Source organism: Pinus tabuliformis, chromosome 9, assembly GCF_031772625.1.
Source record: "Pinus tabuliformis cultivar Carrire ecotype Pingquan chromosome 9, CPIR1, whole genome shotgun sequence".
Lineage (NCBI taxonomy): Eukaryota > Viridiplantae > Streptophyta > Pinopsida > Pinales > Pinaceae > Pinus > Pinus tabuliformis.
The window spans coordinates 183,571,181-183,592,657 of NC_142307.1; the positions used below are offsets into that span (position 1 = coordinate 183,571,181).

Sequence of the window (21,477 nt, forward strand, 5' to 3'; positions counted from 1 at the left end):
CATGTAGTTTGTAGACATCGGCTGACGGTAGACCCCACGAAGATCACAGTGATTCTGAACTTGGAAGAGCCAAGAAGTGTGAAAAAGTTGTGCGCTACTCTCGGACATACAGGATATTACAGAAAGTTTATCAAAGGCTATGCCCACATCACCGTGCCGATGGAAAAATTGTTGAAGAAGGATGTCTCGTTCTGCTGGAACGGTGACTGTAAGAAAAGTTTGGATATATTGAAAGAAAATATGGTTACGACACTGATTCTAGTCTTCCCAAAGTAGAAAAAAGAGTTCCATGTACATGTTGATGCATCATGTATAGCATTGGGAGTAGTACTAACACAGGATGGCGGATAAGGCTCGGATCACCCTATCGCGTTCACAAGCCATAGATTAACCAAAGCACAGAAGAACTATTCCACCAGTGAGCGCGAAGGGCTAGCTATAGTGTATGCGCTCGAGAAGTACCGACACTACTTGCTGGGAGGCCACTTTTAGATGTATATAGATCACTCCGCGTTAAATTACCTGGTTAATAAACCTGTGTTGGGGAGACACATCTCTAGATGGCTATTATTGTTCCAGGAATATGATTTTGAAGTTTTTGTGAAGCCTAGACGACTGAACACAGGACCCTACCACCTGTCGTGCATTGACACAGGAGAGGAACCCACCAATTTGGAGGAAGGATTACTTGACGCGCATATTTTTACTATGTGTATCACAAATGGAAATTTCGAGGATATAATACACTTCCTAACAACTGGAACTGCACCGGAAGGATACTCTGTCCAGCAAAAGAAGGAATTAGTGGTGCACGCAGCAGATTTCTCTGTCATTGCTGGGCATCTATACAAGATGGGGACTGATGAGATACTGTGAAGGTATGTACCTGAGTTTAAACGAAGCAGCATCCTCGTGGATGCTTAAGGGGGCACCTCGAGAGGACATTATGCAGGGAGAGCAACCGTGCAAAATATTCTACGCATAGGATTGTGGTGGCCAACCCTTCATCAGGATTCAAAAACATATTGCAAGGCGTGTGACGTATGTCAAAGAAGAGTTAGGCCATCGCAAAGGGTTGAAATGCCTTTGAATCCACAAATGACATTGCAACATTTTGAAAAGTGGGCAATAGATTTTGTAGGACCTATTCAGCCTCAAGGGAAGACAGGCATGAAGTACATTATCACTACAATGGAGTACTTGACTTGCTGGGCAGAAGTGCAGCCCGAAGGATTGTACAGGCGCGACTGCCATGAATTTTCTATTTGAACATGTACTGACGTGATTTGGATGCCCAAAGATCTTGATGAACGATCATGGTACTGTTGGCTTGTTGGGGCCAGACCCAGGTTTAGAGTTAATTAGCCAAACAAATCCATGTACTACTTGCCCTTTTGGCAACAGTCTGCGGAGCGTGGACTGAGGTCTCACCTGAAGTAGTATGGGGGGGGGGTGCTAGAACCAGGTTTCAACACCCTTGAGATGTCTGAGGGTTTGATTCAGTCCAACTGTTCGTCCTTGCGTGCAGATTGCTTCCCGTACTTCCCTAGCCTTCGCGCACTAATATACTTCCCTTCGCATAGTCCTAGGGGTTGGGGGGCTTCTGCACTACTGGAGCAGCGCTCTACACTATTTCCCTAAGTCACACCTGAGAACTTACCTATCTTCCTATGCTAGTTAGTTATCTTCATGTAAATATAAGCCTTGTGTTATATTTATTTATACAGCACACACATATAAGTTTGCGCAGCAAATAGAGTACACTTGCAATTTATATCCAATAATATATTAAACAAGCAAAGATACATAGAAATATGGTAAACTTCTCTTTATTAATTCTTCCAATGGTTACTAACTCAACCTGCCCTGTGCACTCAACTACAGGGGTACGTGTACTCAATGGCGGACTACTAGGCCTCTGTGCACTCAACTGCAAATACTTCTCCTACTCTATGACCTAAAGACACACTTTACACTTTGACTCAATATCTTAGACTCATCATGCTTCTTGTCTATTCCTTAGCTAAGATTTATTTTACACTTAAAGCCTCGCTCTATTTATACAATCCCATGGTCTGTGGACCATGGGTAGATCTTTCAAGCCGACATTACATTACAAAACCAAGGGTGGACAACCCTATGACTCTATTATGACTTCGCGCTTCGCACCCACAAATCGTGGAGTCTTCACAATGGAAGTGCTTCTCACTTATACCACCTCCGCGTAGGGCTTCAATTGGTTGCCATTCACTTTGCCTAGTAAAGGCTATCCATTTAGCTTTACCAATTGTACCATGCCTTCGTCTGTAACCTCCTTAACCACGTATGGTCCCAGCCAATGAATTTTGAACTTTCTTGGGAATTTATGAAACTTACTATCATACAGCAACACTAATCATTTACCTTGAAGGTGCGAAACTTAATATGGCGATCGTGCCAGGCCTTCTCCTGCTGCTTTTGTACCTGTTGATGGAAGCTCACTAGGAACCATTCCTCTTCAAGCTCTTCCAACTATGCGAGCCACTCTTCCAGAGCTTCGCAATCCTTCATACCTGTGAGCGTTGTTATGCGCGGACTAGGCATAATAAACTCCATTGGCATGACAGCTTCCACGCCATACACCAAATGGAAAGGTTTTTGTCCCGTTAGTTTCTTGCACGTTGTCCTATAAGCCCATAGTAATGCAGGTACACATAGGTCCCAATCACTCTACTGCACATTGCATACTTTGGTCAATGCAGTCTCCAGTATTTTGTTGAATGCTTCTACTGTCCCATTGGCTTGTGGGTGATATGGTGTGCTTTTCTGATGATACACCTGAAACTCTTATGTTAGCGGATTGATGTTTTCGTTCAGGAAATGTGTGCCACGATCGCTGATCAAGATTTTCAGACATCCAAATCGAGTCAAAACGTGTTCAAACAAAAACTTCGCAGTCAGCGCTGACTTTCAGAACGTACCTTTTGTTGTAAATCCGTCAGCTTAAGACCATACAGCTAGAGCAAACTCTTTGTTTGTAAGTCATCTCCTCTCTTTGATGGTAATTCTTTAAGCTCAGACAAATGATGTGTCAGATTACTTTGAAACGAGTTTCTTTTGTTTTCCTCAATGCTGCACCTGACATGAAATGCATCCGCTATTTTGCATCTTCAGTATTTCCAAGAAATGTATGACCGTTATGTAAAGAAGCAGTTTCAGTTCCATTTGCCTCAGGATCAGCGTTGCAACTCTGGTTTTCGAGATGGGTATCATTTTCTTCCAATTTGAAATCATGTGGATCCTCGGCAAGCGGTCTGGCAGGAGGAGCATGATGGAAAGCGATGACCTCGTCGAGCAACTGCTGGGAAGGGGAAGGTTTCGCGAAATGAGACTGACGGCGAAGACAAGAGCCTTAATCGTTTCAATATGTTCGCCGGAAAATTCCCCTATTCCTCCTCTTTGTTGTTTTTATTGTCAACATTGTCGTGGTTAATATAGTGCGAGGAGGAGTCCATCATGTTGTGATGATGTTGTGTCAACTGCGCCCTGCCCTCTCCTTCCCCTTCATTGGATCAAAAGGAATGGCTTTGTTTGATTTTCGGTGACAACAAAGATGTTAATTTGGCCTGTCGGCTCTGTGCGCCACACGCACACCCAGTGCGCTGCGCGCGTTGAATGCGCTGTGCCCGACCAAATTTGCATTGTGGTATGCGGCTCTATGCGCCGCGGCCCTTCCCAATGCGCCGCGCTACCTTAAACTCACACAGTCGGCCTCTTTCAAACACAATTTTGCTCTTACACTTTCAAAACACGATTTCTCCCTTGGATTCTAAATGACACTTGTTGCAAAGGAATAAATATATTTGAGAAATATTTTGACAAGAGATGGTTTTGATTTTTACTTCTTCAAAACCCATTCTGCAATGTTTTTTGATTTTGGCTATTTTCATTTAATCCAACTTTGTCCATTTGTTTTCTTAGTGACTTTCTGAGTTTTAACTGATGAAATGGGTTGATTTTTGCAGGGATGTTGGCGTTGAAATTTAGCAAAGGAGGACAAAAATCTGCAAGTGAAGAACTTCATGGTAGAAAGATACATCTTATTACAAAAACTGAATTCGACAATTTCTTATTCAAAACAGAGTTTTGAACAAGAAATGTCCTCGAGCATATTTAATGATGAAAATTTTTGAATTGAAAACTTATTGAAATCCTCCTCATGGCCTGCAGGCATTATTTAACGTCTCTAAAGACCAAACCCTAGACTTAAAAAATAAAATGACTCTTTTTGACCAAAATAGGATCTATGACTGCAAATGACTTGAAATGAACTTTGATGATTTTTGGAGAAATTTTGACCAACTCAGCAGGTACAAACATGAGGGAAACAAGAAATCCAAACCCTTCTGTCAGTCAATGGCATTCCCCTAGCGAAATGCAACTGAGTGAATTGAGCGAGACACCTAAACATGAAATGCAATAAAGAGTTTTGATCTTTGACGAAGGACTGACAAGACCGACTCTAACACCTTCTTCTGCTGGAAAAAGTATTATTTTGGCGCCATCCCCATTATCAGAAAGTGGATTACATCTTCAAAGTGGTCGTCTGCTATGCGCATAGAAAAATGATGTGCAACAGGTAATCCTTCCTCCAAATTAGTAGGTTCCTCGCCCATCTCAATTCACAACAAGTGATCTGGTCCTACGTTCAGGTGTCTAGGCTTCACAACGACCTCAAAATCATATTCTTGGAACAATAAGAGCCCCCTACATATGCGCCCCCCCAACACAGGCTTATTGACCAAGTATTTTAGCATGGAATGGTCTATATACATCTTGAAGTGTCCCCCTAGCAAACAATGTCGTATTTTTGGAGCGCGTACACCATACCCAACCCCTCGTGTTCAGTTGTGGAATAGTTCTTTTCTGCTTTAGATAACCTATGACTCGTGAACGTGATAGGGTGACCCAACTCCTATCCACCCTCCTATGTTAGTACCACTCCCAGCTATACACGACCTGTCAACATGGACATGGAACTCCATATCCCATTTTGGGAAGACCAGGATTAGCGCGGAGGCCAATTTCTCTTTTAGTACATCCAGGTTCTTCATGCAATCATCATTCCAGAAGAATGTGACATCCTTTTTCAACAATTTCTCCATTGGTGTGGTGATCTGACATAGCTTTTGATGAACTTCCTGTAGTACCCCATATGTCCTAGGGTAGTGTGCAGCTGTTTAACACTTCGCAGTGCTTCAAAATTTAGAATCACTGCAATTTTCACTGGGTCTACCATCAATCCCTATTTGTAGACCGCATGTCACAACAGGTTCCTAAAGGGAACAAGGAACATACACTTCTTGAGATTCAGCACGATTTGATGTCGTCAGCAAGTATCCAGCATCAAGCGTAAGCTCACTACATGGTGCTTAACCAATCCAAATATAGTCCAACCATCCAGATAGACCTCCAGGAATTTGTGGATATATTCTTTGAATGTTGCAACAACTATGCGTGAAAAGATGGCCAACACGTTATTCAACCCAAATAGCATAACATTGTATTGAAAGCAGCGCCACTCAGTTGCAAAGGTGGTCTTGCTTCTGTTTCTGGCGTGATTTTTTCTAGTGGTACCCTGAGAACCCATCAATAAAAGAATATGCTTCTTGCCAGCCGACATTTTCCAATACTTCATTTGTGAACGGAGTTGGGAATGGGTCGTGCACACATGTGTCATTCAATTTCCTGAGATCCACACATATTCTTATATCTCCCTTCTGCTTCTTTTCCTGCACTACCATAGGGCTTACCCATTCAGATTCTTCCACTCACTCAATGATTCCAGCTGCAAGCATTTTGTCTAGTTCTACGTGGATCTTTTCCTTGTACTTCAGATTCAAGCAGTAAGGCCTCTGCTTAACCAGCTTCACATCGAGTTTTAAAGTGATCCTCATCATCCCTAAATTGCCAACAATCCCCTTTAAGTTTGTGATCTTGGTCGGGAATAAGTCCTGATACTCACGGAGCAACTCATTGACCTTATCCACCATCACGTCATCCAGTAGTCATCGAGCATTGCATACTTAGGTTCGATCTCCGTACCAATCTTCACCTGCTTTGTCTTTACCAGCATGGTTATGTTAGGGTCTTCAATCAATGGCCCTTGAACCTCACGATAGCCTTCCATTTCTCGAATGTTAACTTTTCGTGGATCTTCATCATCTTCTTCAGGAGCTTCCACCCTTGTTTCTTGTGTATTCAAGTCAGAAATTTGGGGTTTTCAAGGATTTCAGATAAAACAGGTGCTTGGGGAAGTCTTGGGACTGGGAAATAGCTTAATTGTACTGAATTATTCGAGTTTAGAGTAATTTAGTGGAAGTTCAGTACAAAAACCAGGTTTTTGAGAAGGAAATGCGGTAAATACCTGTTTTTGGTTGACTGTTGAGACAAATGGCTACGGTGAAGGTTTTGTAGGGTGTGCACAATAGTCTGCATTGGCTTGGAGTTTAGCAACTGATAGTGGTTGGCGGTTGGGAATAATTTGCTGTTCTAGATGTACTCTATGCATGCATGGAAGTAGAACTTTATTTTTTCGGTAAAAAGAGAAAACCATGAATATTTTTGTTTTATGTACAAAGTCAAAGACTTTTTGGGAATTTGGCGGGTGAATGGAAAACGATAGTTGGTTTAACTAACCGATGCGACACTTTGTCGTATAACGAAAGCTATAAGCGGGAGCGGTAATGGTTTTCATCGCACAGCTTTTGGGAGGTTGGTGGTTTTGGCAGAGGGTCGCGCGATGCCACAAATGGGATGACACGTAGCATTGACGAAAAGTCAAAATAGCTTTCATCGCGTTGTTAACGCTCCACCAAAAGGCCCGCGCAATATGAGCGAGAGTCGTCGGATGAGGGAGGATAGATCGAACGACAGTCGGCGGTGGAAAGTGTTAGGGAGTTAATAAAGGGGATCCGCTGCATAATTACAATAATTAAAATGACTTAATTATATCGGGGATGATGGTATTGGCAGAGAGGTTATTTAATTAATCCAGATGACTAATTAATCCCTTTTTTAATGCGTCGGGGGGTTTGGCTCTTAATTAATCGTGATTCGGTTAACTAATCTAGTTTAATTAACTTTATTTATGGTTTATTTTTCAAACCATTGGGAAGAGATATTTATTGAATTTGGGATTTTTATTAATAATATGGGAAAGGGTAATTTGTTTTGGGAGTTAGATAATAAGAATTAAAAGTTAATATGACCATGGAAAAGGAAAATGCGCTAAGTGAATGTTTCTGAAAATACATTCATCATCCAACATTATAACTTAGGCTAAAATGTGTTTGGGGGGTTTTAATAAAGAACCTTTATTTTTCCTAAGTAAAAGAGTGATTTTACCTTAAGAAAAGGATTTGAAGGGAATGAATGAATTATAAAGGGGGTGAATTTTGATGAAGGGGTTTTAGCAGTTAGGCCTTACAAGTTATTGGGTCGAGGGTCCAGTCCCTCCAGAAGTCAGAGAAATTATCTGAGCACCTTTAACTTTCAGGTTGTTGGTGCTTCTAGTATTTATGGAAAATTAGTAAAATTTAGGGAAAAAATAAGTGAGGGAGTTAATTAGTTTGACTTTTGTCCATGATGTGAATGTCTTCATTGTCATCCATATATTTAGGTGCTTTTGATGATGAAAGTATATGACTTGATATTTGGATAATCATTCATCATGCATAATTCTGCAACCAATCATCTACTTACCCAACCTACTTATCCTACCATTTTTTTTTTCTTTTATTAGGGTGCCCTTAAATTGGCAACCCTTATCAAACTTTTCTTTTCTTTTACAATGGAAATCTATCTAAGTCTATCCTTATTACATCCAAGGGCTCAGATTAAATTGTTGAGCTCCTTTTATTCACTCTACCTATCTACTTATCTGCCAAGATTAAACAGTTTGGTCAGATTTTATTCTCTATATCTATAAAAATGAAATTCAAAACATGGAATAACCAAGATTAAACTATTTGGTTACCATGGATTGTGGCATGAATAACAGGTTGCACATAATCATTATTATGCATAAAAGTAAATGGTAGTGGCATTTGGGCTTGCACACTTTCATGGCCTTTTCTTTTTGGGGTTCATTTTCATCTTTTTTGACCTTTTTCCTTCTTTTTGCCCTTTGATTTTTCTTTTAGGGCATACCCTCTTTACATTTTTGAATTTTTTTGAATTTTTGAATATGGAAAACATTTTCAACAAGCAAAAGTATGCGCATATTTCAGAGCTAAACCAATTCTATCATGATATATGATACCTATTGGTATAGGAACATAACAGGTACCACACTCGTGAAGCACTTCTCTCCAGTAGTAATTGTACCATGGCACCAAAGAGAACTGCTTCAAGAGAGACCACTGAAATCAGTTGAGCAAGCGCTAGTTAACTTGTCAATATATGCAGACACTCAACTACTCATAAAAAATGAGTCAACACTAACATGGCAACAAGTCTGGCGGTAATAGGAGAAGGCAAAAATCTAGTACAAGATCAGTGAAAGAGGAAGTCCCTGACATAATAGAGGGAGAACAAAGTTGTTGAGTAAAAGTGGATTCAATATCCATGTAGGAATCTTTGGCAAAAGAAGCAAAAGGAAGCAGAGGACACAAAAAACAAAACAGAGGAAGAGAGATAAGCAAAGCTTGCAGGTAGCAGAACTGAGATCGCAGCAAGCAGAACAACAACCAAAGGATGCATGGGAGATGAGGAGGTAAGAACAGGAAGAGAAGAATAAGAGGGAAACATAACAAATGTAGGACGCAATGATAGAGAAAACAAACCCAATACAGGCTGATGACCTAGAACAAGCAACAACTGAGGAAAAGAGTGAACAAATATAGGTTCCCTCATCAATGCTAAACACGAGAACCAAATTCTGTTAGAGATTGATGAGTACATGGAGTAGCTAAAATGAGAGGTCACTGGGGAAGACTTGGAGTTGAGCACACATAACATGCAGAAGTACATTGGTGGTCCCGTCATGGTCAACAACATGCCGCACATGCTTCAAAACGAGTTGGACATAGGTTCCAAGACCACGTACCCGTATGCTATGGAGGCAAGAGTCTACTATCATAAATATACCATCAAGCAGTTTGCGGACATCATCATGCGGTACCAAGATTGGCATCAATATGTGACCAAGAACACCAAATGGAGGTTGTCGAGTTGGTCTTTCCCCAAACTTCAGAATCATAGTGTTTTGTCTTATTAGGCTATCTCTAGCCTATTTTGTCTTACATGGGTACACGTGGAAAATGTAATATTATTTGTAAATATGTTGTAATTGAAATTCCAAGTGTCATTACTGGAATGTGAAAGGTCATCATGTTATGTAATGAGTTACTTGTAAGGAAGTTGAAGAGTCATGAGGGTAGTGAAAGAGTCACAAGGGGGAATGTTAATGGTCACCCCACCCTTTGTTATAAATAGAACCTCATAACTCATACAACATGTTTTTGGGAGCCAAGCTTTTGGCTAGGCTTAGTCGTAGAGAAGGCTTTGGAGTATTGTGACGAGCGTTGGCTTCTCCACAATGTAGAGTGAGTATACTTCTTTCGAGGAGTAGTTTTTCTTCACCGTAATGTTCCACTATTGGGGCTAGTGGTTGTCAATGGTGTATGTATGGATGGAAAATTCACTTATAATATAATACATAGCCAACATGCTTCCATGCATATGTTTTTGTTGTAGTTGGACTATTATGGTTGCTTTAGCAACGTATGTTGTTTTACTTATGCATTTTCTTATGAACTACTTTGTATGCAATTGTATGAATCTTGTTGAATTCATTGTAGAAATTCCCACATGTAGATCACCTAATAATGCAATATACTAAAGCAAAATAATTGATCTACTTCTATAACCAATTTAGCGGAAGCTTAATCAAACATGAGCAACATCAATAAGAACACATATAATTGATAAGAAGGAATCAATCACACATAACACAGAAGATATAACCCAGGGAAAGCCTCAACCTAAAACCCCAACTCTGTATTATCATAACAGTGGAAATATAGCCAGTATTACAAAAAGAATCAGCTCAAAAGCTATCCTGCTCTCTCTACAATACCTATGCTACTCATAGACAGTCAAAGGCCTCTATCTAACCTTTGTTCTGCCCTCCAAACCTCCCATTTCTTTGCGCAATTTTGATTGGGGTCCAGTGCAGCCACTTGTGTGAATTGGCCTCTTCACACACTCACTAACCTGTGATCCAACTACGCAGTCCTGAAGGAGATAAATCCTCATCCATGGATGAGCTTCCTTTATAGGAAAATTTTCATCCAACTAATAGTACAATGTCTCATCTTTGATCTCAACTAGGTCTCTGTCTGAACTGACATGCATGAGTTATTCATGAGAGAATCTTCAGTTATCTGAAGTGTAGCAGTTATATGCAAGCATGCATTAACTAACCGAACTTACTTAATTTAAACAAAATGTTTAAATAAATTATAACTGGACTTGACTCAGTTAATTGAGCCAACTAATTACTACTCAAATTGGAACTCATCCTTATCTCTTTAATTGATGGATAAATTCATCAATTAATAGATAAATTGTTGCATGTCCTCACATAGACTTCATGTTTGATTTTTCACAACTAATTAACTCAAAGTGAATTAATTAATTTATTTTCAAATAGCTGTTAAGTTCAAATTTGAATTTTACTTCCTACTTTAGTCCAGGGACTGACTAAAAATAGGAATCCATCCTGAACTGCTAAAAATATAATGCTATTTTTAGCACTTCCATTTTTCATTCCCTGTTGCTCAATCCAGCACTGGTACCCAAACTGCTATTTATAACAGTGCTATTTTTAGCACTTCTATTTTTAGAATTTCTTGTTGCTATTTTCAACATTCATGTTGTTGGATTAACCTGTCACTTTGATTTGTGGACTATTTCGCATTTCATCTTGTGATGTATTTCCGCTCGTGTGTTCCTTTCAAGCTACGTACTATTACAAGCTTCTAAGGGCACACTTCCTTTTCCCCTCTGTGTGTTAGAACCCCCTTGCATCTCACTTGACTCGCTGCAAGGTCACACACTTGCTTCCAAATAAAGTCATCATACTTATCTGTGCACGCTACCACGGTCAAGACATTACATTAACACCCATTGTTGTGACTCCCACTCCAAACGGTCTGAGGTCTAGTTGAGACTTCTTACCAGAGAGATCCCCTGAATGTTGCCTATTTTATGAAGATTAAATTCCTACTATCTACTAAATAATTATTAATAATTAAAATCCAAAACCAATAGTAGGTGCCGAGAATTTTGCAGATTAAAATCAAAATAGTTAGCTCACGACACCAAAAGATCGACAACAAGACATGAATGAACAACTCAACATCTCAAGCTCTAGTCCAGTAGCTCTAACACAACCCTGATGGAGGAAAATCTTTCACCAAAGGAGGAGGAGAGATCTTTAGCTCCAACAGTGCCTACAATTTGTGGGAAAAAGTGAAATCATGAATAGAACCAGTTTGATGGCTAGAAGGATATTACATATCCAATTGCTCCAATGGCAATGGCAATGACTTAAGAAAATGACAAATATTTTTAGCCTTACTTGTACATTCTTTCACAAGATGGACTGATGGAGAAAGAGGAAGAAGGAAAAACTCATGATTCTCCCCGATCTTTGAATCCAAAAATCCAGAGATATAATAGATGCTCTCTAATGTAATCTATTTTTGTAATAATAATAAAATTAAATTTAAAAAATGTATGAAATACTCATTCCAAAACAAATATTATTTTCTTAATTTCTTAATAAATAATTTTTTCTTAATTAAGAGTAATATAATTAATAATGACCTAGTATATAAGTTTAAATATATCTAGTATATAAGTTTAACGTTTTTTATTATTATATTTATTAATAAATCTTATAACAAATTATTAGAAATTTATTAAGTTATTATTTTATTTATTTTTATAATTAAGTTTTTATTACTTTTGAAGTGTAATTTTGAGCCTGTCTTTTTTTCATTTTTCTCTCTTTTTGCTTCTATTTTTTATATAAATATTATTATTTTTGATTCTTATTTTTTATATAAATATTATTATTTTTTATTCTTATTTTTTATATAAATATTATTATTTTCTTGATAATATTTCTTTAAAAAAATTGAACGAATGATGATAAATCCACTTCTAGAACGCGAAACGTAAACACCCCCTATAAAATGATTGTGATAAATCGTAGTTTTCAGACTAAAAATATTATTAGGTAAATATTATTATGAAAATCTTATGCCAAAATATCTACATAATACTTTTGTTATTTATTATTAAAAAAACACAAAAACAGCATCATATAGTTCAATAAATCGAACCAAACCAAACAAATCATATAATTCAGTAAATCGGTAATTCATTGATAAATTAATATGCAAGTATATGCAGCCTAGTGTTGGTCTAATGACTAGGTTGACCGAGAAATATATTCCTTGGATAGGAAGCTTCTCACGTGCTACCCATCAAAATGTCAGAGGACAGCGACACCACTAAAATTAGACAACGCATTCCTCTGATTCGTCGGAGAACTCGGAAAAATCGCGAACTTCGACGAAGCTTTCCTACCCGCTGTTTTTTTAACCATATGGTGAATTGGTAACTTCCGTATGTATATCTAATCTAACATGTTTGTATGTCAGAGGACAGCTACACCATTAAAATTAGATAACACATATCTCTAATTCATCAAAAAAATTGGAAAAACTATAAACTTCGAGAAAACTCTTCTACCTACAATTTTTTTAACCACATGATAAATCGGTAACTCCCACACGTATATCTAACCTAACATGCCGTTAAATTGTAATGCCCACACTTGGTATGCGTGGGTTCGGGTCACGGGTGGAGCCCACAGGCTAATTTGATATTTGAAATGCTGGCGTGTTAATTGTGAACTGCTTGGAAACCAGGAGCGTGTTGACTGTCGGCAAAAGACAATTGACAAATATGGTGGCACAGTGATTTAAGAAAAAAGGGTTTCTTGGTATTTAAAATTTTAAGATTGTGGGGTTTGGAGATAAGGCCTTATAGTCTTTCACGCGAATTTCCACGCCTTATTTCATTTAGTTGTCGGTGTCATTTTAGTCCTGGCTGTTAACAATTTTAGCCATTTCGCGTTGTGAAACAATTCTCTGTACGGAATAGATGATCCTGCCTCGGAGTTCTGGGATTTCTTTTATCTTTAGACGCAGATCGGACGATCGACTGGAAGGTGCGTATTAACTCCATAAATTATTGCTGTTTTTAGATTGTGCTGCTCCCGAAATTTCTGCTTTTAGGAAAAACCTTCCGGCGTTCCTTTCAGAAGAGTCTCCAGGTTCGAGAATCCATGCTTCATTCACATCGATTTGGGAATTTTTGATCCAATTTCTGAGGATTATCATTGCTGGAGATTTCGCCATTAAGTATATTTAATATTGAACTTTAAAGAGTACCAGTCTTAGTTTCTTGAACCTTTGAAAACCAAGATCCAGGTTCGAGAATCCATGCTTCATTCTCATCGATTTGGGAATTTTTGATCCAATTTCTGAGGATTATCAATGCTGGAGATTTCGCCATTAAGTAAATTTAAAATTGAACTTTAAATAGCTTGCTCTTGACCAGTCTTAGTTTCTTGAACCTTTGACATCCAAGATCCTTAAAATTTGTTTTATTTAAAGTTTAGAAAATATCTTGGAATACTTTTCTCTACTTTTATATATTTTCCATAAAACTTTGTTGTTTAGGTCATATGGAAAATTAAAAATTGGTTTTTTATTTAATAGAATTTAACTAGGAAACATCTGCGAAGTCCCCGAGCTTTAATTGAAATTTCCCTTTCTTATATGTGCGGCAGGCAAAGGATTTTCAGCCGAAGGGCTGAAGCAAAGTAGGCACCATGAGCAGAAATCAGCTGCATGTGTTAAATGTATTAGACACGGCAAGAACGCAATGGTACCACTTTAAGGCCATCGTTATTGCAGGGATGGGCTTCTTCACGGATGCCTATGACTTGTTCTGCATCTCCACCGTCACCAAGCTCCTTGGAAGGATCTATTACTTTGATCCGAACAGCCAGAGGCCCGGTACTTTACCTCCAAATGTCTTGGCCGCCGTGAGCACGGTGGCTTTATGTGGAGCACTTGCAGGGCATGTTTTCTTCGGTTGGCTGGGCGACAAAATGGGGCGGAAGAAAGTGTATGGAATGACTCTTATGTTAATGGTCACTACTTCCATAGCATCGGGTCTTTCTTACGGCAGCACAGCCAAATCCGTAATGACCACGCTCTGCTTTTTCAGATTCTGGCTCGGCTTCGGCGTCGGCGGAGATTATCCTTTATCCGCCACCATTATGGCCGAGTATGCGAACAAGAAAACGCGAGGGTCATTCATCGCAGCAGTGTTTGCCCTGCAAGGGTTCGGGATTCTTGCCGGAGGTGCGGTGGCCATTATCGTGTCTGCGGGATTCAATAGCAAATACGACCGCCCCGCGTACGAGAAAGATCCGGAACGTTCGACCGCCCGTGAAGCCGATTTTGTATGGCGGACGATTCTTATGTTTGGAGCCATTCCCGCTGCGTTTACATACTACTGGCGAATGAGAATGCCCGAAACGGCTCGCTACACGGCGCTAATAAAAAGAGACGCAATTAAAGCTTCGGCCGACATGTCCAGCGTTCTTAACGTAGAAATCGAAGTGGAGCAAATGAGGGCAGAAGAGATTGCGAGGACGGAGCCGGGGTTTGGTTTATTTTCCAGAGCGTTTGCAAGGCGACACGGCTGGCACCTACTGGGCGCTACAAGCACATGGTTTCTCATCGACATCGTATTCTACAGCCAAAATCTTTTCCAGAAGGACATCTTCACAGATTTAAAATGGCTTCCGTCCGCCGAAAAAATGAACGCCATTGAAGAAGTCTATCGAATAGCAAGAGCACAGTCGATTGTTGCTCTAGCATCGACAGTCCCGGGCTACTGGTTCACAGTTGCCTTCGTTGATCGCATCGGTAGAAAACCAATTCAGCTAATGGGATTCTTCTTCACGACAGTCTTCATGTTCGTGCTTGGTATTTCATACCACCATTGGCGAACACAACGCTCGGCCTTCATCGTAATGTATTGCTTCACCTTCTTCTTTTCAAACTTCGGTCCAAATGTAACTACATTCATCGTTGCAGCGGAAATCTTCCCGGCAAGGTTTCGTTCAACATGCCACGGCATAACGGGAGCAGCAGGCAAGGCAGGAGCCATAATCGGAGCCATTGGTTTTCTCTACGCAGCTGGCCGCGACCAAGCTCAGGACACAGGCTACCAGAAGGGTATTGGTGTCGGAGCCTCTATGCTAATCTTAGCAGCAATAAGCGCTATAGGGTTCCCTCTCACGTTCCTGATCCCTGAAGCAACCGGCAAATCCCTGGAAGAACTCTCTGGCGAGAATGATGAACAGCTAATAGTCCAGCTCGGATGTCCCCCACTAGAGGGGCGTAGCTCCACCTCAATTGAATAGCTGCTAAATCTCAATTTCTTGAGAAAAGTTGTGTAAAATTATTTTACTTCATGCAAATTGCAGTTATAGCCCTCTGTAACAAAACCACCATTCATTAAAAAGAAACTGAATTTGCCATGGTCGTAGATAGGACCACACATTTAGCGAGGGACTTAGCCAAGATTCCACATGACAGTCGGTCGATGGTGACGTGGATGCATTGGATGGGGATTAACAAATTCAATACGCATTTGTAATACTCTACATGGCAGCCAGCTAGTGGAATCACTTTAATGGCTTATGATGGTGACGTGGATCCATGGGGATTAACAAATTCAATACGCATTTGTAATACTCTACATGGCAGCCAGCTAGTGTAATCACTTCAATGGCTTATGAAGCCCCTATGCCTATTATCAGGCATTCAGCAAACATATATGGACATCTTACAATGATATATCTCCTCATGCACCTGTATATATTTTAGTTCCTCTAAATTTCTCAAAATACATTTTATCATAGATTTATTTGTATATATTTCAGTTTTTTAAGTTTATGATCCTATTGAATTGATTTATTTGTATATATTTCAGTTTTTTAAGTTTATGATCCTATTGAATTGGTGTACAGGATTTTTTTATTTGTGGGATCAGGAAATTGGTGTATGAGATTTTTTGTTTATAAGATTAGAGAATTATACGATTTGATTACTAAATCTATGAATCTCGCTAATTTTAAATATATGATTATTTAAGAAAAAATACATACTCTTAATTATTAGACTCACTCAAACTATATATATCAATTCCTAAACAAATTATTTTATAAAAAAATTATTGCCCATTATTTTAAATCGTTGTGTATTGGAAAATCATTGTCCATTCTGATTGTTCTATATGGCAGAGATCCCCACAATCAATCATGAAAACAGCACTCTGGCATTCAACAGCGCCAACTCAATGTCTGACATCTGCACAAAACAACTTTTGAAAGCTACCCTTGTAAAGCCAAAAGCCATTCATTCATCCCAGGGTTATAATTTATATTTGTGCTACAGGAGGTGAATCCGTTGAAACCATTTTCAATCTCTGACATCTTGATATCTTATCACCTTCAACACTATTCATATTTGGCATTAGTGACTTTCGTGCTTCCATGTGTTCATTAATCCACAAGGATGAAAGCAATTTTGGAGTGTTACCGTGCATCTTCCAACAATTGCCAAACCCCTTTGATTCTCCGGCAGTAAAGTAGCCATGGCATATTTGAAGTGGTCTTGCCAATTCTCAATATCCGATCCCAATATATACATGTACTAATTAATCAAATAAAATTTTAGTAAGGGGAAATTTGTCGGAGACAAATTTATCTATGGTAATATTTATAGATTTAGATTTAATTTATAATTTAATTTTTTATGGTTTTTTTAAGGGAGTTATTAATTATTTAATTTAATTTATAATTTAAATTTGTAGGAGACAAATTTATCTATGTTAATATTTATAGATTTAATTTAATTTATAATTTAATTTTTTATGGTTTTTTTTAAAGGGATTTGTTAATATTTTAATTTAATTTCTTATGATTTTTTTAAGGGTTTTGTTAATAATTTTTAAAAATAATTATTGAAATAATATTATTTATTTATAAGATAGCTGGTTTGAAACATGTTTATAATATTTTTTTCTATGTGATTATCATCAAAAGATTTTTTTACATACAATTATGGAAGAAAGAATCAGTTCCTCTTTTTATATTATTTAGCAAAATGAAGAGATATAACCTATAACAAATCTGTTGTAATTTTCTCTTTGCTCTCACACAGACTCCTCGTTTTTCCTGACATAAAATAATAATACATAGTCATAAAACAATTCCCTCAAAAAAAGAGTGTTACCTTCTACGAAAAACAAAAAAAAATCCCTAAATTAACATAACTTCTAGTGTAAGATCTTTTGCCCAATGAATGACCCAGATTGACTATGAAATTATAATATTTTACAAGGAAATTTTTCATCTAACTTTTGCTTCGAGGTCATTGCCCCTGAACCCCGGGTAGACCCCCCTATCAGAAATAATGGGGGGCAAGCCGCACCACACCCCCCCTTCAGGAATTGGAACTTAACCATGGTTGAAAAAAAGCCTTTGAACAATCAAGAACATAATTAGGCTCCACACCCAACACCTATCACTAGGGTGCATTACTACATTTACATCTATAGAATCCAAATTTCTCTTTAACTTTGGATTAGATACCTCTAATACCATAAAATACAATACCCAATAAGACTCCAATATCAACTAGCATGCTATATATCTACCCTATAACACATTCCTAATGTATAGCACCACGTAATATACATATATACATAACCATAAAAGCATGATACACATACATAAATTCATTAAAAACATGTATAAATACATGACTTAAACATAGTGGAAAAATAAGAACACTTCTATTTTTAAATGAAGCACCAACTAGGCTATATTCCTTGAACATTCCTCCCAACCATAATCCACATTTCTCACGATCTCTCAATAGTGGGTCACCTTCGAGCTAGATCTATGACTCCATTAAGGAGAAAGACTTTCTATAGGTAACTAAAGTCCACAAATCACACCAATAAGGTAACAAACCAAAGTATGAAACTCTAGAAACCTCCAACCCATAGCCTATCATTCCCCATTAGCTTCCATGACCCAGGATAATGCACCCTTCTTTATACACACAATCCCTCAAAATATGTCACTACCCTTCTAAGGCTTCAACACAAGAAAGGGGGAAAGAGTTCTAATGTGTTAATTTTGGTTGAAAAAAGTGCTAAGGCTCGGGTAGCTTTGGAGGGTGCAACATGGAAAGATAGAGTCATGCATATGTAAAGTAGATGTTTTTCTTGAAAGAGAGTTAATTCAGGAGTTATTGAATGTTATGGAGTTTTGGTCATGGACCAGTCAATGAATCCAGGGCTTGGACTTTAGAAATGATAAGAGTCATCTCAGTTTTTGGTGGTTGGCCAGTTAACCCTATGTTTGGGCTCTTACCAAGAAATATTTTGGTTGGGACTAAAGGGTACTTGGAACCCCAGAGAATAGCAAGAGATCCTAGATCCACATGGTTGAGATTGTCACTGACCAATGGTAAGTCACCCTAGAGGTGGCAGCACAACCGAGGGACTGTTGGGTGTGAAGAAGTGTTGCATCACTTGGGCACATACTGATGAGGGGTGTGAACCTATAGGTTGGAGGCTGAAGATGCTAGGGTTAGTACACTTTCCCAATGTTGGTTGTGTATGTGTGTAACTTAGTTTAATTGTTGTCCATGGAGTGAGGAATTTTTCTCAGGGATGACCCATGGTTGAGAGTATATGAACCATGTAGTCTGTGGATAGGTGGAACGTGGAAGACCTGCAGCTGATCATACTTCTTTACTAGATAAGTGTGTATGTGTAATTGTTTTACTTATGTGTTATTTCATGTAAACCACCATTTGGGGCTATGTTTCTAATTGTTTCTATTGTGCATGAAAGTTATTTACTGTGTTAATATTTATGGTTGTGGTTGAATGTTCCATTAATTATGCATATAGTTATGCATTTCAATACATGGAAAAGTAATCCAATGATTAAATTCCTAAGTTACAGGCACATGTTGTGGTATTGTTGTAGTAATTGATTAAAAGAGGAAAACAATATAGTTATTGTTCACTAAGTTCCTTTGGGCATGATTATACCTAGATGGTAGTCTAGCTTAGATAGCCATCGGTTGGGGTGGATACAAAGATCCCATTAGTGTGCCAAGATTTGATAAGGGACATTGATAATATGAGCTTCTACATAAATTTTGAAAAATTATAGTCTTGGCGGTGAGTAGCAGTGCGTGGTTGGGGGTCGGGGATGTTACATAACCCCCAGGCATAAACTCGTCATCACTTATCCACTTAGTCCTTTCCCATTCATTGATTCCTAGGTCCCCTCTCTTTACTCTGATATGGTTTATAGTGGTCATGTATTTTTATTAATATTAGTGTAATTACATATTTACATAGCTAGCTTGCTATCCTTTTAGCACATAAGCTCAATGGCCTAATATCACATAGGAACTCTAGGCTCAACATATATATACATAGGAATGCTAGCTTGAATCATATATACATGTAGGTACATAGAAATAACACATCCTAACATACACACATAGTAAATATATTTATAAATTATAGGAGGTCACGATGGCAGTGTTACATTCTTCTTCTACAATACTAATCTCAATGCTCGCATCATATATCTTTCTTGTCATTCCACTTCTATGGGAAGTTTACATGGCATCCAAGATGGAATATAACACTCTTAAAGTTGCTATCATTTCTTCATTTGCATTTTGACTCTTGATTTTAGTTAGACTTGTTATTTGACCATTCAACATAGGGAAAACACTTTTATGCCATGTAATTTATGCCATATTATAACAAACACTATAATATCATTTTCCACCAGGTTTGAAAGCTTCCACACACTCAACCAACCAAGATGCTAACGTGAGAACATAAACTTCACATTGCTTGCCAAAAATCAATATCAAAATAGAATTCTTATGTACATCAACATCAACTTACTCTAACACCACTTGATGTAGAAAGAAGAAAGACTTTGTGACATAGTATGCAAGAAAAATCTCAATCCACACTCAAATATAATAAGTTTTACTAAAAGTTAACTATCATGAAACTTTAATCATGATCCACCAAAGGATCATTCATTACACAACGCAATGGTGTATGGTACATAACCCATAAACTTTAGAGAAATCACTTAAAATGTAGTAGAAAACCTAAGAACACAAGAGATAAGAGAGATAAACCCTAAGAAGCATCTCTTTGACAATGAAGAATAGAGATATATATTCACTTGCCTCTTCAAGGCGGTAACTTTTAAAAGAAATGCTTAAATAAAATTACAGTTATTGAATAAACATTACATAATATTCTACTTAATAAATGTTGATGATGTTGGGAATCACAAAATATTGAGAGTGGCGAGTGAACCAATATTGTATGAAATTTACAATTCTTAAAAAAAAAACTCAATCAATATAGTAAAGAACTTAGCAAAAAATCATACAAATTAGATTCACAGACAATGGTTTAACGTGGACACCTTTCGAGGGAAAAAACCACACACTAATAGAGATGGGCGGAAAATCTGATGGTGGAATCCAACAAAAGGGATAAAATAGGAAAAAGCTATTGGAAGTTAAATGTATTTTTTTTATAAATCCTGACAGTTGTCGAATATTTGATGTGAGTTCCTTTACCATCGAATATCCAATGAGAGAGCTTGTATTGTACCGTCGAATATTCAATGTTTGGTCCAATATAAAATAAATGCCAGACAATCTTTGTATGACAACCAATTCCACCATTAATGACTTCTTTTTGTTGGACAATGTCTAATTTAGGACTAGTTTATGTTGAGTAACTAATTATAATAAATATAAGATTAATATTATAATTATATGTAATATTATTAATATATAATTAGGCTATATTAATATTAATATCAATAATATATATATATATATATATGTATGTATGTATGTATGTATGTATGTATGTATGTATGTATGTATGTATAGGCCCAAATATCATATAACTTCAACATAGTTGTTATATTACTTGTGATTTTTTTGAAAGGTTGTAGGCCTATTTTGAGGTTAATTTTTGAAGAAAATCATTACTGGAAGTTTGGTGAAGAAGAATGTCACATAACATTCTGCAAGGAGGCCAACGAGATGTGAGATCAACATCGAGGGCTTTAGACGATTGAAAATGTTATTTCCCTTGTAGGAAATTGAAAGGGCTTGAAAACAAGGAGACCTCTAATAAAAACAACTAAAAGGCATTGTAGAGACCATAAACATGTTTAAGGCAGACATGAATA

The 21,477-nt window shown here is 37.8% G+C and overlaps 1 protein-coding gene and 1 pseudogene across 2 annotated transcripts; both read left to right on the top strand.

Moving 5' to 3' along the window:
• LOC149147740 (inorganic phosphate transporter 1-4-like) overlaps positions 1–13,043 on the top strand; it is a 38,804-nt pseudogene extending 25,761 nt beyond the window's left edge.
• A 32-nt stretch (positions 13,044–13,075) lies between these two features.
• LOC149147741 (putative inorganic phosphate transporter 1-4) lies at positions 13,076–15,977 on the top strand. Of its 2 annotated transcripts, none has more exons than XM_089438781.1 (2): positions 13,076–13,288; positions 14,040–15,977. In XM_089438781.1, the coding sequence occupies exons 1-2, from the start codon at positions 13,222–13,224 to the stop codon at positions 15,560–15,562; spliced, it is 1,590 nt and encodes a 529-aa protein (XP_089294907.1). In that variant the 5' UTR covers positions 13,076–13,221; the 3' UTR covers positions 15,563–15,977. The 2 variants fall into 2 exon arrangements, with proteins under 2 accessions (XP_089294907.1, XP_089294906.1); XM_089438780.1 differs by having other exon boundaries at positions 13,132–13,288; positions 13,913–15,977.
• The last annotated feature ends 5,500 nt before the right edge of the window (positions 15,978–21,477 follow it).